Source organism: Talpa europaea (genome assembly GCF_964194135.1).
Source record: "Talpa europaea genome assembly, chromosome: 8".
Taxonomy (NCBI): Eukaryota; Metazoa; Chordata; class Mammalia; order Eulipotyphla; family Talpidae; genus Talpa; species Talpa europaea.
This window is the reverse complement of record NC_140075.1, coordinates 23,055,110-23,069,550: the sequence shown is the minus strand read 5'-3', so window position 1 is coordinate 23,069,550 and position 14,441 is coordinate 23,055,110. Positions and strand designations below refer to the sequence as shown.

Genomic DNA, 14,441 nt, shown 5'->3' with positions numbered 1-14,441 from the left:
CCCTCAGACCCTCCTCCGTCCCAAAGCCCTCCATTGCACACCCCCCGGTGCTCCCTCAGCCTGGGCTAGCTCAGCACCTTGTTAAATAGCTTTTTTGCAACCCCCCCTTAAATAAACCCATCCCCAGAGCACCCCACCCACCTTCACCCTGAATATATTATTCTACTGGCTTATGCCTTCTAGAGAGGGGAGGGCCTTTTTCTTTCTGCCCTCTGCTCTGGGGAATACCATTTCCCCCAAAAGTCAGGGAAAAAGTTTTCCTCTCAACTCTGGGACAGCGACAAGGGGAGGCCTGGCTTGCAGTGGAAAAGCCAGGAGTCCTCATCTGTCCCTCCCTTCTCCTTGACCTCTCTGCAACTCGGGTCAGGTGTGACTTACCCAAGGTCACAGACCCAGGACCCAGAGTCCTGTCCCATCTAGGAGGTCATTCTGGTTGTGTCAGCCCAAACAGGCTCCAGGCAGGGGGCTGAGTCCCAGGCTGCTCGTGGCCCTGAGACCCCTGGAACGTCCTCCTGGTGCCCCCAGCCCTGCTGTCTCCAGCTCTGTCTTGTTCTGGGGATGCTCAGACGGAACCAGGTCAGGGCAGCAACAGGCCTGGAGCCTGAGCAAGCCTGCCCCCCGGCCCGATCCACATCAGGGCCCAGGCCACGTCTCACACCCAGTACTGGCCGTTCTTGAGGGCAGGGTTGGGTGTCCGGCAGAACTGCAGCAACTCTGGGTCTGGCTGGCTCCCCGGCGGGAGCCCCTGGCCCGGCACCGCCGTGAGTGGGATGGCCTGGCCCGGTTCCACCTTGCGGAAGGTCTCCATGTCGCTGGCCAGGCCGTTGCGGGGCTTGGCGGTCAGCACCTGGACATTGTGCTTGCCTGTCTTATTGCGCTTGCGGAGGTAGAAGAGCAGGGGCAAGATGAGCGCCAGGAGCAGGAGGACCAGGCACACGGGGATGATCACGCTGAACATGTTGGCTTCTAGGAAGCCCAGGAAGCGGCCCCTGGCCACGGTGGGCACGGGGCTGAGGGTGGCTGGGCTCGGCTCGCGTGTGGGGGTGCCTGCCTCTGGCTTCCCTGCCTCTGTCCGAGCAGCCTGAGGGAGACTGAGCAAGGCCACGTGGTAGGGCTGGGCTGCATCGTAAGGCTCGGTGGCAAAGTCCAGCAGGACCACAGCTGGGGGGACGCCCTGCGCCCACAGCTCCAGAGTGAGACTGTCACTGGCAGGGCCAGGGGCCTTGCCCTCTGGTTGGCCCACCTCCAGCCCCAGCCTTCTATCCTCTAGGTCCTGCTGGGTGAACTGCTCCACAGACTGGCCACTCCTGGGCTCCGTCCCGGCCCGGGGCACACGGATCACGCGGCCGTGCCGGGGTCCTGCCAGGAGCCGGAACCGGGGCACGCTGCCCGTGCGGTTGGCCAGCTCACCCGCACTGAGGACGGTGGGGTCCAGGAGCAGGGTGGCACCCTGGGGCCATGGTCCGCCTGCCCACACGTGCAGCAGAGCCCTCACGGTGACGTTCACTGTGGCGGACGCGTTGACACCCCTGGCCAGTGCCAGGACGCGGAAGTGGTCGCGGGAGGAGGAGAAGTTGGTGAAGACAAAGACCACCTCGCCCTTGTCTACCTGGAGCTGGCTGAAGGCTGCGGCGGGCTGGCCGCCCACCAAGAGGTGCCCGTGCCGGGGCCCCTGCGTGAGCCGGTACACCGTGTCCGGCTCCTCTCGATCTGAGACCACGTGGAGCTGCTGCCGGGTCAGTGAGGCGCGCCCTAAAGCTTGGGGCACCTCTAGGGGCTCCTGCAGCTCTACCTTAATCGCAGACGGCAAGACATCCACCGCCAGGGACACGGGCAGGGGCGGACTGGCCCCGTCGGACACGCTCAGCTGAAAGACGCCGGCCACGCTGCTCCCGTTGGCCACGAAACTCAGCCGGCCTGCATCCACGTCGGCCTGCGTGAAGCGGGTCACGGGCCCCGGGCTGGTCCCTGCCAGGTTCAGGAATCCATTGTGGGGCGCCCGCTGCACCTCATACTCAATTTCCCCGGGAGCTGAGTCTGGGTCCACCACACTCAGCTGGGCTCGAGTGACAGGGGTGTGGGAACCCCGGGTGAGCCGGAGCGGGGCAGAGGCCTGGGGCTGAGGCGGCTGCTTGTTCACGTCCCGCACTGTGATGGTGAAGGCCTCTGAGGTGTGGGGCCCCGCCACGGAGGCCCCTGCCGGACCCTGGAGGTGGGCACGGAAGCGGAAGCTGTCCTGCTGGGTGCCCGCACCACTGTGGACATACACCAGCCGCCCTGCGGTTAGCTCAGACTGTAGGAAGTAGGGCCGCCCGGCATGGAGGGGCTCCTCGGACACCAGCAGCTGCCCCCGGGTGGGGAACTGTGTGATCTGGAACAGCACGTCGTGCTCTGCACGCTGGGGCTCAGGAACGCTGGCCAGCAGGTTGGAGGCATCCAGGGCGCCCACGGTGATCTCAGCCCGCTGGCCCTCAGGGACCCAGAGACCTAGGGTGGGGACACACGATATGAAGGCCCCACCCAGTGAGGGAAGAGCAGGGCGCCCGCAGACGAGGGGCCCTAAGGCAAGGCTGCGCTTCCCCGGCAGGCCGGGTACCTGAGATGGGCTCGGGACCCCAGGAAGACAAGGACTGTACCCCATCTCTGATGCCCAGCCTCCCCCCTTTCACCCTCCCTGTGGCTTCCCGGGTCCTGGAGCCTCTGAGAGACTGGTCTTCTCCCCCTTTCTGCCTGGGCCTCTCCCAGTGCCCGTGCCCCAACGCTGCCAGCCTGTTGTGCTGCTCACCTTGGTTTTTCCAGAGGCGGCTGGGGCGCTGAGGACAGGCAGCCTCAAAAGACACAGTCACGGCAAGGGTGGCAGAGACGTCAGGAGCAGGGGGTAAGGACAGCCGGAGTTCCAGGGCGTCGTGGGTCTCCCAGAAGGGCTCAGCGGGCATCTCGTGCTCATACAGAACATTCCCAGCATACACCTGTGGGAGGGCGCATTGTTGGGCGGTGTGCCCAGCCCTGCCCCCAGGCTAGTACCCGCGCTGGGCCCTGCGGTGTCTTTGGCGGCCCTAATGCCAGCTCCCTCTGGGCGCCCCTGACTCACCCGCCAGCTCCGTGGGCCGCATCATGCAGTCACGGCGCAGCGAAGAACGGGCTCTTGCCTCGTCCCGGCGCTGCCACCTTGGGCCGCCTGTCTCCTCTCTGAGCCCGCGGGGAAAGCCTCGCCACGCCTGCGCTGCCCTCCACGGCAGGCCCTGCCTCTCTGCCAGCGCCTGCCCCTCCTGCCCCGGGGAGACTCCGCGTCCACCATCTCCTGCCCTTTCCCTATTGGGTCCATGTTTCCCCAAAAGATCACCCCAGCCACACGCGGCCATGCTATTTTTCCATCTTCAAGGAAAAACTCTTGTCTTCATCTTTTCCACCCACTTTTGCTGCTCCCACCCTTTGCTCTTCTGTGCAGCAAAACCCAAGAGAAGAGTCTACGCTCCCCACACCCAGGCTTTGGTTCCTGCCGTGGTCAGGGCCACCGAGGGCCCCACGTTACAGCCTCGTGGGCTTTGCGCTGCCACCGGCTCTGCAGCATCTGATGCACCTGCCTCCCCGAACACACCGTCCCGTGCTCTGGCTTCTCCCTACGTCACTGGGTGCCCCTCACACCCTCCTGCTCCCTCCTCTTCTACCCAGTGTCTTGACCGTCCCTCGTGCCCAACGCCAGCGGCGCGGAGGCCCCTACTTGTGTCAACCGCCTGACTGTCCTCTGCTGCGCTCCACACTATGCCCACCCGCCTCCTCCGCAGCTTCGAGCCTTGTCCAGTGGACATATCCACCTCAGCGTGTCCCGGACGGGCTCAGGCCCTGCCCCCCGGCCAGGCCATCCCAGGCCATCCGTATCTTCCGCTGGCTCAGGCCAAGCCCCGGAGTCCCCTCTGGCCGCTGCCTTCTCTCACACACCGCCATCCTGGATCTGGGTCACGGCCCTGGCCACCCGCTGCGCAGCAGCTCAGCCTCTCCTCGCCCTCCCCTTCAGTGTGCTCTTCACCCAGGGGCCAGCGGGAGTTTTACAGCTATCAGGAAAGTTGTGCTGCCCTCATGCACACTCGTGATGGCCGCCATGTGGCCACAAAGTCCCATGGCAGCCCTGCTGGGGCCCCGCTAGGCCCTTCCCCATCGCCCTAGCTCTGGCCACACCTGTGCTTCAGGGCTTGTGCATGCTGAACACCAGGGAGTACCTCACTTTCTCTGCGAAAGGCCCCCTCCCCTCCCCTTCTACCCATTGTGTCCTCTTGGGTTACCTTCCGTGTCCCTTTAGTAGTCACAGGAAATATTTTCCTTCAGCGGAAAAACAGGACTTGTCCAATAGCAAAAAGAATCAGGCGGAAGGGTCTCAGCCTCCAGAGAGGTGGGCGGTGGTGAACTGGGGAGCATGGCCCCCTCCAAAGGGGGCTCGTCAGAGGTCCATAGGGGAGCACCACCTTTCTAAGGGGGATCACCCAATGCAAAGGGGGATCACACAGGTCTAAATGGGGAGCAGGGCTCAGTCTGCTCAATCCTAACAAGTCATTGCAATAAGAGTGACATAGGCCTTTTAAGAAAATGGGTATTGTGTTTATTTCCTTTTTGGTGACATCTCCAAAGGTTAGATATTGTCCATCTAAAAATACTAAATGCGCCGCATGTATAAAACACATGCGGGCCAGGTGGACTGCCAGCTGTAGCTCTGGCCAGGCTGAAGAGGGGCAGGGCGGGATCGGGGATTGGGAGAAAGGCAGGGCTGACTGCCCGGCACACAGCATCCTTGGGTGGGAGGGGGCTGGTGGAGAGGGAGGCCAACGCAGGTGAGGTGTGGGTGCTGGGGGCTCTGGGCTCTGGGGGGAGCAGTGGCCTACGGAGAGAGCATTGCCTCTTACGGGCCGTGTGACTCAACAGTCACCTCGCCCCTGGGAGGCTCTGCTTCCTAAACCACAGAACGGGATGTCTGATGCCCACCTCACCCATTTTGGAGTCTGGTGGAAGAGTGCAGGGGAGAGTGGTACCTCTGCCCCAGCTGCTTCCCAACCTCCCAAGGTGGCACTGCCAGCCTGGCCCCCGGTGGCCATTCAGTCTAGTCCTTTGGGGGAGTAGAGGGGGTTGGGCAGGGCCCTGTATCCTGCCCTTTCCTGGGCATCCAAGGACAGGACACCCAGGGACTTAGGGCACATAGCGGCCGCAGCTGCCTCCTACTCAGTGCTCCATTGTGGGGAGAGGCAGGACACCGGGGCTCCAAGGAACAGAGAACCCAGGTCAGGGAGTATGGCTGGGAGACCCTAGACGTGTCCCCACCCTTGCTCAAGCCACCTGCTTCTCAAGGCCCTGAAGGCTCCCCCTGCCTGCTCTGCCTTTGGGGACAACTGACTTAAAAGGAGTATTAACTTAAGTGATGGCTGCGGACTCCCGGCAGTCAGCGCAGAGCCCTGCGGTTTCTGCGGGCTAGTGGTCAGCGCCTGCATGCTGAGCACGCTAGTTTTCCCCAGGGGCCTCCTGTGCGCTGGGACAGGGACGGCCTGATCTGCGGGATGGGTGGGTGGCAGCTCCTCTCCCAGCCCCACCGACTCAGCTGCTTCCTGCCTCCTCTTCTGTGGTTGACTGGCCTCTGACTTGAGCCCTAGGCTTGTACCTCTGCCTACAGGCCCAACAGCTGCCTTCATTTCAAACGCCATTCCCCTGAACTGAGGACCACGCCAACTGCTGGCATACCCTTTCCAGCCCTGTGGCCTAATGGGAGCTTCTCTCTGGAAGCCAAGTCCAGGACCCAGTCCCTGTTCCGAGGCCCTGCAGCCCTGACCTCTCCCCATCCTGCTTCATTTCCTCAACCCAGCTTGATGGATTCTGGGGGGCAAGGCACCCAGGGCCTGGACCATGGTGGGCCAGGGAGTGTCTACTGCTGCTGGAGCTGGTGCCTGTGACCACACATGTGCCCCAGGCAGAGAGGGCCACTGAGGCGCAGGGGGGCTGTGTGTGAGTCCTTACCTCGGCCTGAGTGAAGTTCACCAGGGCCTCCCCAGTGTTGCTGTGCTGAGTGTGCAACAGGCGGCCCAGCTGGGGGCCCCGCAGCACGTGGTAGAGCAGGTGGCCAGGGTCGGTGCCTGCGCTGGAGCTGGCTCTCAGGCTCTGGCTGCTAAGCTGCTGGATGGAGCCTGTGGGAGGCCGAGAGGGTCTGTCAGACCAGGAGCCAGGATGTGGCCTGTGTGGCTGCCTGATGCTCGGGGCCACCAGCCCACAGGTCCGCCCGCTCCCGGCACACCTACCTGGGCAGACAGTGAGCGTCCGGCTGCCCTCCAGAGAGAGGAGTAGCTGCTTCTGCGCCGTCACTCGGAAGAAGTGTCCAGGGGAAGTGTGCTCGCCGTCAGAGAGACCAAAGCGGAAGCCTCCGTCCAGGGCTCCTGCGGGCAGAGGTGAGGTTGGGCCTCACTGGCCCTGGCCAGTGCCCCCGCCGCTGGCATCTTCCCTCCTGGCACCCACCTTTGTGTGAGAACAGCACGAGTCCACTGTCCAGCTGGGCCTGTGTGAAGCTTCGGACCTCGGTGTTTGGTGACGGCCGTAGTACCACCCGTCCGTTGCTGGGCTGCTCCAGGGTGTAGACCAGGTCTTTGGGCCCCGAGTCGCTGTCTGTGCCCCTAAGGGCCTCCGGAGGGATGGGCACAGTGGTCCCCTCCCACATCTGGGGACACAGGCCTGTGAAGGTTCTGTCCCCATGAAATTTACCCACCTCTTTCCTCCCTGTCCCTGGGGAGGCGTCCAGCACACGGAAGCTCAGCCCTCAGCTGGCATGAGGCCTGGGCCATCCTGGGTCCCTGCACAAAAGGCTCTTCAGCCCATCACATTTCCTGATCCCCAGGTCCCTCTGCCTCCCTGTTCTCCATCTGCCCTAATCTCCTTGTCCTTCTCAGCCAGTTCGAGTCCCCTCAGGAAGTCCCAACACTTACCCTCACCAAGTTCTCACTGCCCCCCAAGGGAGCCCCAGCCCTAACAGATGTGCTGCTTACTCTGGCTTGGTCCCCCCCCTCGTGGTGAGATTGGGCAGGGACCGGGCACATTGTGGGAATGGTGAGTCCTGGAGGCCAGGGTTCCCCTTCTAGGTGAGGGAGAGCCGGGGAGGCTGAGCTGCCGCCGTCTCTGGAGGGTTTGGGGCGAGGATTCAGGTGTTTCCAGGGCAGTCACGACCCCCAGCAGGTGGGTGAGGAGTGCCTGGGTATGGCTAGCACCTCCACATGCTCAGAGTGAAGGGGACCCCCCCTCATGCCTCCCACCTGCCACCAGGGCAGGATCCCATTTCTGGGGTTCTGATACTAGGCTTCCTGGGTCAGTAACTTGTGGTAGCATTGGGAGGGGTTCCCATACCCTGAAAGCTGACTCCCTAGGATTCCCTGGCTCCCTTCTCAGGTCCTGGGCTGACCCTGGCAGAACTCTGGAGGGCCGCAGTGCATGCATGTACTGGGACGGCGGCCTTGGAGCTGTTTTTGGCAAAACCCAGCAGACAGCTCCCCCTGCTGGCTGAGCTGACACGCAGCCTCACCTACCCGTGGGCCCATTGCATCTGGAGCCTGTATGACACCCACCAGGTGCTCCCCATGGGCATTACTGATGCCCCCAAAGATGCCCTATACCCCAAGTTACAGAAAGCCTGAGCCAAAGCTCACTGCAGCTCCTGCTGGCACAGAGTGCACACCCCAGATGCACCATTCAGGGCCCTGCCCAGGCTATTGTGCTGTAGGGCCCAAAGCCACCTCCCTTCTGTTCTACCAGAAACTACAGGTCACCTGTTTGTGCTCAGCTTCCACCTCTGTGCTGTGTAAGGGGCAGTGACTTGGAGAGCCAAACTGTGGCCTTCACTTGCAGGGGTAGAAGTGGGAGGTTAACTGATCCCACCAGGAGTCTACCCCTACGGACTCCAAAGAACTTTCCTTAGGAGTTCTGGTCCAGAGTCACAGAAAAGTCTCCTGCTGAAAGGCGGGTCAGGGAGCAGCGGGCCAAGCTGCCTCCTGTACTGACAAGGTGCAGTAACAAAGCCTCCCGCCAGTGCGCTGCTTGCAGCGCTTCTCCCTGACAACCCAGCCAGGCATGTGGCAGTGGCGCCTTCTCCAGAGGAGGAACTAAGTCCAGGCCTCTCTCTGGGAGGGCGGGTGGGAGGTGGTCCCAGAATGCTCTCACCTGCAGGCCAGTGTTTGTGGTGAGGATGGGGGGCTGGTCGTTGACGGGCAGGATGGTGACACTGAAGGTCACGGGCCGGCTCTGGCGGTCCATCTCAGAGGCGTTGGCCACGAGGACGAAGCGGTCCGTCAGAGTCTCACTGCCATCATGCACGTATTGGATCAGCTGCTGTTCCACCTGTGGGGGCCGGGGGCGGGGGTCAGGCCTGCTCTGAGTCGCAGGCTAGCACCCTTCAAACCTGCCTTTGGGCGTGGGGGAGAGACTCCTTTGGAGCCTGCTTCCAGAGGTGGGAGAGGGGACAATCATTTCCTGTAGAGTGAAGGAGTGACGGAGAGGAGAGGGACCAATCATTGCTATCCCCCCGTGAGGAAGGAAAGAGTTAAGGCATATAAAGCAGAGGCGCTCCATAAATATGGGCTCCCCGCCTCCCCTCAGTCCATGCGCCAACTGGGAGTCCCCAGGGCTCCCCCACGCTCCCCCCAGAGCTGGCTGTCCCGGGCCTCCCTGACAGCTGTACCTCGCTCCAGGAGAAGGCGCTGAGCGTGCGGTCTTGAGGGCCTTCCTTCCTCTGCAGGGCCCCGTGCTGGGGGGGCTCTAGCACCTGCAGGTCGAGGCCGGGCAGCGTGGGGAAGTAGGGCCCCGTGACGCGGAGCAGCGGCGGGCCCAGGGTGTGGGCACCGCCCTCGGGGACGCTGAAGTTCTGTGTTTCCAGTGGGATGGCAGCAGGCAGCACCTCCAGCTCCACACGGATGCCCTCCAGGGGGGCCCCCAGGCCCGAGGCCGCGTCCAAGGAGAAGGCATCGCTCCAGGCCTCCGGGCGGGAATGCAGGTATAGGACCCTGCCTGCGTCCACTGCCTCCTGAGAGAAGCTCTGCACGGGGTCCAGGCTGGGCGGTTCGGCCATAGAGGCCCCGTGAGACAGCATCACCAGGTACCCGGCGCGCGGGGGGGTCTTCACCGAGAACACAATGTCCGCTGGGGCCACCGCCTCCTGGGCTGCCTGGTTAACAAGGTCACCGGGACTCACTGGGGGCCACAGAAGGAGGCCGTCACGGCCCCTTAGTGACCAGACCAGGCTCATCCTATGTCCCACACATTTTCCCACAGGGAGCCCAGGAGAAGCCATCGCTCACGCTGTTCACACACACACAGTCACGTGGTCCTGCAGTCTGAGCACACGTCCTCAGAGGGGCACGCAATCACGCACCCTCACTCAGCGTCAGGCGTACGCGCTCACCACACACAGATGTGCGGACAAAGACACACATGGAACACGCGCACACGCAGGCTGCCCCCCGCCCCGCTGTGCCGCTCCTCACCGCCAGAGGGGGCTCCCCCGTCTTACAGGCACAGACGCCTACTCTGCGGCCCAGTGGCGCCTGCAGACCGGGTTCCGCCTCAGAGCCCCCAGCGGCGGCTCCCTCACTTAATGGTCAAGCCACAGAAGATATTTCCCCCCTCAAACTCACATTCCTGACTCCGCACCTTGGCCTGGCCTGCTCTCTCTGCCTAGACTACCGCCCCGCCATGCTCTGCTACTGCAACCTTAGACGAAGCCTAGGCCAAGTTAGGGCAGAGCTTTCCTGACGTCACCCATGTTTAGTCATAGTCTTCCCCAAAGTCTAGACAGTCAGAACCACGAGGGGATCAGACATTGATAATGCAGCGATAAGGCCCAGAGAGGGCAAGGGACTGGCTTGAGGCTGCACAGTGAGTCAGTGGGCAGGCCTGCCTGCTTGGCCAGTGGTTGCTCTGTGAGGCTGTTCAGGGCCCCCTCCCTGAGCCGTTGCCTGGGGTTCATGAGAAGAGCTAAGAACAGGGAACCTGAGGTGCAGCCAGGTCTGCACCAACCAGCAGTCCTCTCAGCTGGTACCTATGACAACCCTCCCGAGAACTTGTATCAGAAGCCAAAGCCTCAGGCTGTACTTCAGAGATTCGGGGGGGGCCCAGGATTCTGCGCAGCTAGACACAGCATGTACACGTATGCCCGTGGCATGTGGAGGCATGCACAACTCACAGGCAGCTCATCACACTCCAGCACATCAAATTCCCTGGAAACCCTTGGTTACACAATACACAAACGCTCAAGCACACACCCACAGCCAGCCCTGGAGACACCACGGACACCCTCCTACCTGTAGCTGGTCGCTACGGATCTCGGCCGCCTCCCCCTGGAAGACATAGATCTTCTTGTGCTGGGCCAGGTACAGGGGTGCCAGTGGCCCTGCCAGGGCAATGGTCACCTGGAGGGTGGTGTCTGTGTGCACGGGCCCCGCCTCCACAGAGAAGGTCAGGGTGTCCCTGGGGCTGAGGCTGCCATTGTGGCTGTAGAGAACAGCCCCGTCCAGCAGGTCCTGCTGGGAGAAGGCTGCGGTGGGCTGGCCGGACCGGAGGAGCTGCCCCCAGCGTGGGCCGCCTGTGACCTGGTAGCGGACTTCGTCCCCACTGCGGATGTCCAGGTTGGTGTCTAGAGGGAGCACTGCGGCGTCGATGGCGCCCTGGCCTCCCTGAGGAACCACGAGGCTGGAGCCGTTGGCCACGCGGAGGTAGGGCTCTGAAGCCTGCACTTCGAGCAGGGCGGTGGCCTGGTGCTGCCCGTCGGAGACCTGCAGCTGGATCCAGCCTCGGTCGGCTCCCGAGTGCACAAATAGGACCCGCTTCTTCCTGAGGTCCTCCTGGGTGAAGCGGTAGATGGGCCGCGTGGGCTCCTCCGCAGCCACGATGCTGCCGAAGAGGAGGTCCTTGCGGGTCAGCACTAGCTGAGCGTCGGCAAAGCCTGAGTCGGCGTCGCTGAAGGCCACGTCGTCGGTTGTGAGCAGCCGCCGCCCGCCCCGTGCCACGTGGAAGACTCGACTGATGGTCTGCACGGGTGCGTGGTCATTCACGGGCTGGATGGCCACCCGGAAGACCCCGCGCACCTCCTCCCAGGCCATGCCACCACTGCCCTCACCTTGGCGTGTGGCCACAAATGGGATGTCGTCTTCGGTGGTCTCCGAGTTGTCGTGCTGGTAGACCAGCCGGCGGTGCAACAGGTCGTCGTTGCTGAAGGCCGTCACCACGGAGGATTGGTCCCGTGGCCCCCGCCAGGCCAGCCTCCCATGGCGGGGCTGCTCCATGACTTCGTAGAGGTAGCTGGCACTGTTGAGACTCTTGACAAAGAGGTGGTCGGCTGAGAGAACACCCTCGCCGCCCTCGGGCACGGTGAGGAGGACGTTGGTGAGGACAGGTGCATCCGGGTCGCCGCCGATGTGGATGTGGAAGGTGTAGAGCGGGGAAAAGTGCGGCGGAGCAGTGACACGGAAGCGGAAGGTGTCCTCCATGGCCTCTGAAGCTTGGGCTGCAGCTCCGTAGGTCACCCGCCCCGCCTGCAGGTCATCCTGGGTAAAGCCCTGACCGTCTGACAGTCGTGTGCCCTGCAGCCTCAGGTTACCCTTCTTGGGGGCCTGGACCACCTCATAGTGGAAGGTGGTGGGGCTCGGACCAGCCTCCTCCAGGACGGCCTCCAGGTGGGCTGTGGTGAGGGCCTCTGGCTGGGTGTTCTGAGCGTGCAATGGCTCCAGCCGAAGCAGCCTCACCATGGCTCTCTGCACCGTCACAGGGAAGGACAAGTTGCTCAGGGTCTCCTGGCCCACCTGCACCTCCAGGACCAGGTCCTCCACTGCGTCCTCCGCACGGTGCTGCGGGTCGGTGCTCAGGTACCTCACACGGCCCTGCTCCACATCCCGCTGGTGGAAGGCCTGTGTGGCCCGCCACTCGGTGCCCTCCACACCCCCAGCCCCCTGTTTCTGCAGTTCCCCGAACCGCAGGGCCCGGGCGACTCGGAAGAGCACGCTCACGTCCTGCCCCACGGCGTTGGTCTCCACCGACAGGTTGGCCGGCAGGATGGGGGCCGCCGAGCCCTGAGCCAGGCGCAATCCTGTGTTGTGACGAATGCGAATGGCTGGCCGGACGGCCACCACCCTCAGCGTAGCCGAGGGGCTGGCCTGCAGCCCGTCGCTGACCCGGAACATCAGGTCCTGGGTGGGCCCACCGCTGTGGACATACACGAGGTTTCCCGCCTCCAGCTCCAGGCAGGAGAACTGGGTCACTGGCACCCCGGGCTGGTCCTGGCGCTGCAGGGGGAGGCTGGCAGGGGCCCCCAGCAGCTGGAAGGTGAGACCCTCACAGGCGGAGTCGGGGTCATAGGCCTGGAAAACCTCAGGCCCCAGCGGTTTCTGTGTGTGCTCGAGGATGACCATGAGGCTGCCGTGCGGGAAGATGACGCGGGGTGGGTCATTGACGGGCTTTATCTGCACGGGCAGGAGGTACGTTTGACCCCTCCGCAGGCAGGCGGGCACGGGCCCCCGAGCGGTCACTGACACCTCCAGCACCAGCTGGTCGGAGGTGTCCTCGGAGCCATCGTGGACAAAGCGAACCTTGCGGTTCACCACGTCCAGGAGCGTGAACATTTTCCGCGCCTGGGCACCCGGGATGTCCAGCTCTAGCTCGCCGTGGCGGGCCCCGCGGCTCACGCTGAACAGCACCTGCGACTTGCGCAGCTCGGCCTCGCTCAGGTCCAGTGTGGGCTGCACGTGCCGCCCCTCAAGCCACGCCGTGCCCCCCTCGGCCACCACCAGTGGGCTGATGGTCAGCAGTTGGGTGAAATTGGTAAAGATGGGAGGCAGCCCTGGCTCTGGCACACAGGGCTCAGGCAGCTCCATGGCTGGCCACGCCTCAGGTGCCAGGGTGGAGAAAGCTTCGTAGTGGCCATAGGCATCCTCCTCATACTCTTCTTCCTCCAGACTGCAGCCGGCAGCCATGTCGCGGGTCAGCAAGGCCTCCTGGAGCCCCCGTCTCTGCCCATTGACAATGAGGTCCTCCATGCAGCCCTGCAGGGAGACGTTGACGGCTCCTGGTGCCAGGCCCAGGCGGTGCTCCTGGAGGTGGCGAGACGACTCAGCATCCAGTCCCCCAAGGAGGAGACTGCCACGGGGCTCCAGGTAGCTGAGGACGCCACGGTTGGACGTACGCGTGGGGTACTGGTCCACGGAGATTTCTAGTCGGTGAGTGTCCACGTGGACGCTGACCTCATGCGGCTGCCCGTCGGCCACAGGCACGCTGTTGTGGAGCAACACGGTGCCTTGGCCCTTCTCCACCACCGCCCGCAGGTGGCCCTCAAATATGTCCACATAGATAAAGTCGCCATGGCGGCCCCCTGCCTGGAAGGCCAAGGGTGCCTGGCGGCTCCACGTGGTCAGTGTAAACTCCAGGGTGCCTTCGTCCCGAGTGCCCCAGGCAGGGAAGGCAGCCAGCGAGCGGGGCCCGGAGAAACCCAGAGCCACATCGTCACCCGCAGAAAACTCCTGGGCACAGCCCTCCTGCACGTCAGGGGTCAGCGGCCGGAGGAGGTTGTGGCCGTTGAGGGTGGCAGCATGGATGCAGCCCCTAAGGGGGCGACTGGTTCCCCTCAGGTAGGGCAGGGCAAGGCTCCCTGTGCCTCCCACGAAGATTCCATAGGGGATCTCCAAGGGGGCTGCCGGAACTGGGGCGGAGGCGTTCAGGAGCCCATCGACAGACAGCAAGGCCCAGCTGTCGGACACAGTGAGCCCCACCGTGTGCAGGGCGGTGTCACTCAGCAGCCTCTCTGCTGGAGTCTGCAGCTTCAGCTCCTGCTGGCCTAGGAAAAGTCTGGCCTGAGGAGAGACAGAAATGGGGGTGAGGGGCAGCACCTTGACTCTGCCACTATCCCTGTATAGCACAGTGGGTCTTCTCAACAGGGGGCCCCCAGAATGGGGGGGGGGGGCTAGGACAAGTGCTTCTCAGGCCGCCCCTCTCTCTACTCCACGTCCTTATTCATCCCCCAAACACGTGCCAGGCTCTGGGGACCTCCGTGAGCCAGATGTGGTCCCGGCTCGCAAAGAAATGACATAATTTCCTACTTATTCAACCTGAATTTTTTTATTCTTCCCCTCTTTCGCTTGGCGAGAGGTGCCAGAAAAATCACTTTGAAATCCAGAAGATTCCACCTGTGGAATAACAGGCAACTGGGAATCCCCTTAAGAGTCTCCCCACACCCTGGGGTGGGGAGACTCCCTGTTTAAGATGGGGAACACAATTAGGCACTCGGTGTTTTGAGGGCATAGTCCTGATTTGGGGAGAGAAGGACATGGTCCTGTCTCCATGACATTGTCGCTGGAGCTGGTCTGGGGGCAAGTCTCCCACAGGCAGTTGGTAGAATGGATGGTGGCGGAGTGCGGGAACTGAAAGAACAGAGCAGAAGGAACAGA

General features: G+C 63.2%; 1 protein-coding gene across 1 annotated transcript in view; it reads right to left on the bottom strand.

Moving 5' to 3' along the window:
* Positions 1-652: 652 nt before the first annotated feature.
* CSPG4 (chondroitin sulfate proteoglycan 4) overlaps positions 653-14,441 on the bottom strand; it is a gene marked incomplete at both ends in the record, with an annotated part of 33,239 nt that continues 19,450 nt past the window's right edge. Inside the window, 8 exons of the mRNA XM_084240352.1 lie at positions 653-2,487; positions 2,786-2,969; positions 5,995-6,161; positions 6,273-6,407; positions 6,487-6,685; positions 8,176-8,352; positions 8,693-9,175; positions 10,311-13,847. Coding sequence (XP_084096478.1) covers positions 653-2,487; positions 2,786-2,969; positions 5,995-6,161; positions 6,273-6,407; positions 6,487-6,685; positions 8,176-8,352; positions 8,693-9,175; positions 10,311-13,847 — 6,717 coding nt within the window. The remainder of the gene's footprint in view (positions 2,488-2,785; positions 2,970-5,994; positions 6,162-6,272; positions 6,408-6,486; positions 6,686-8,175; positions 8,353-8,692; positions 9,176-10,310; positions 13,848-14,441) is intronic.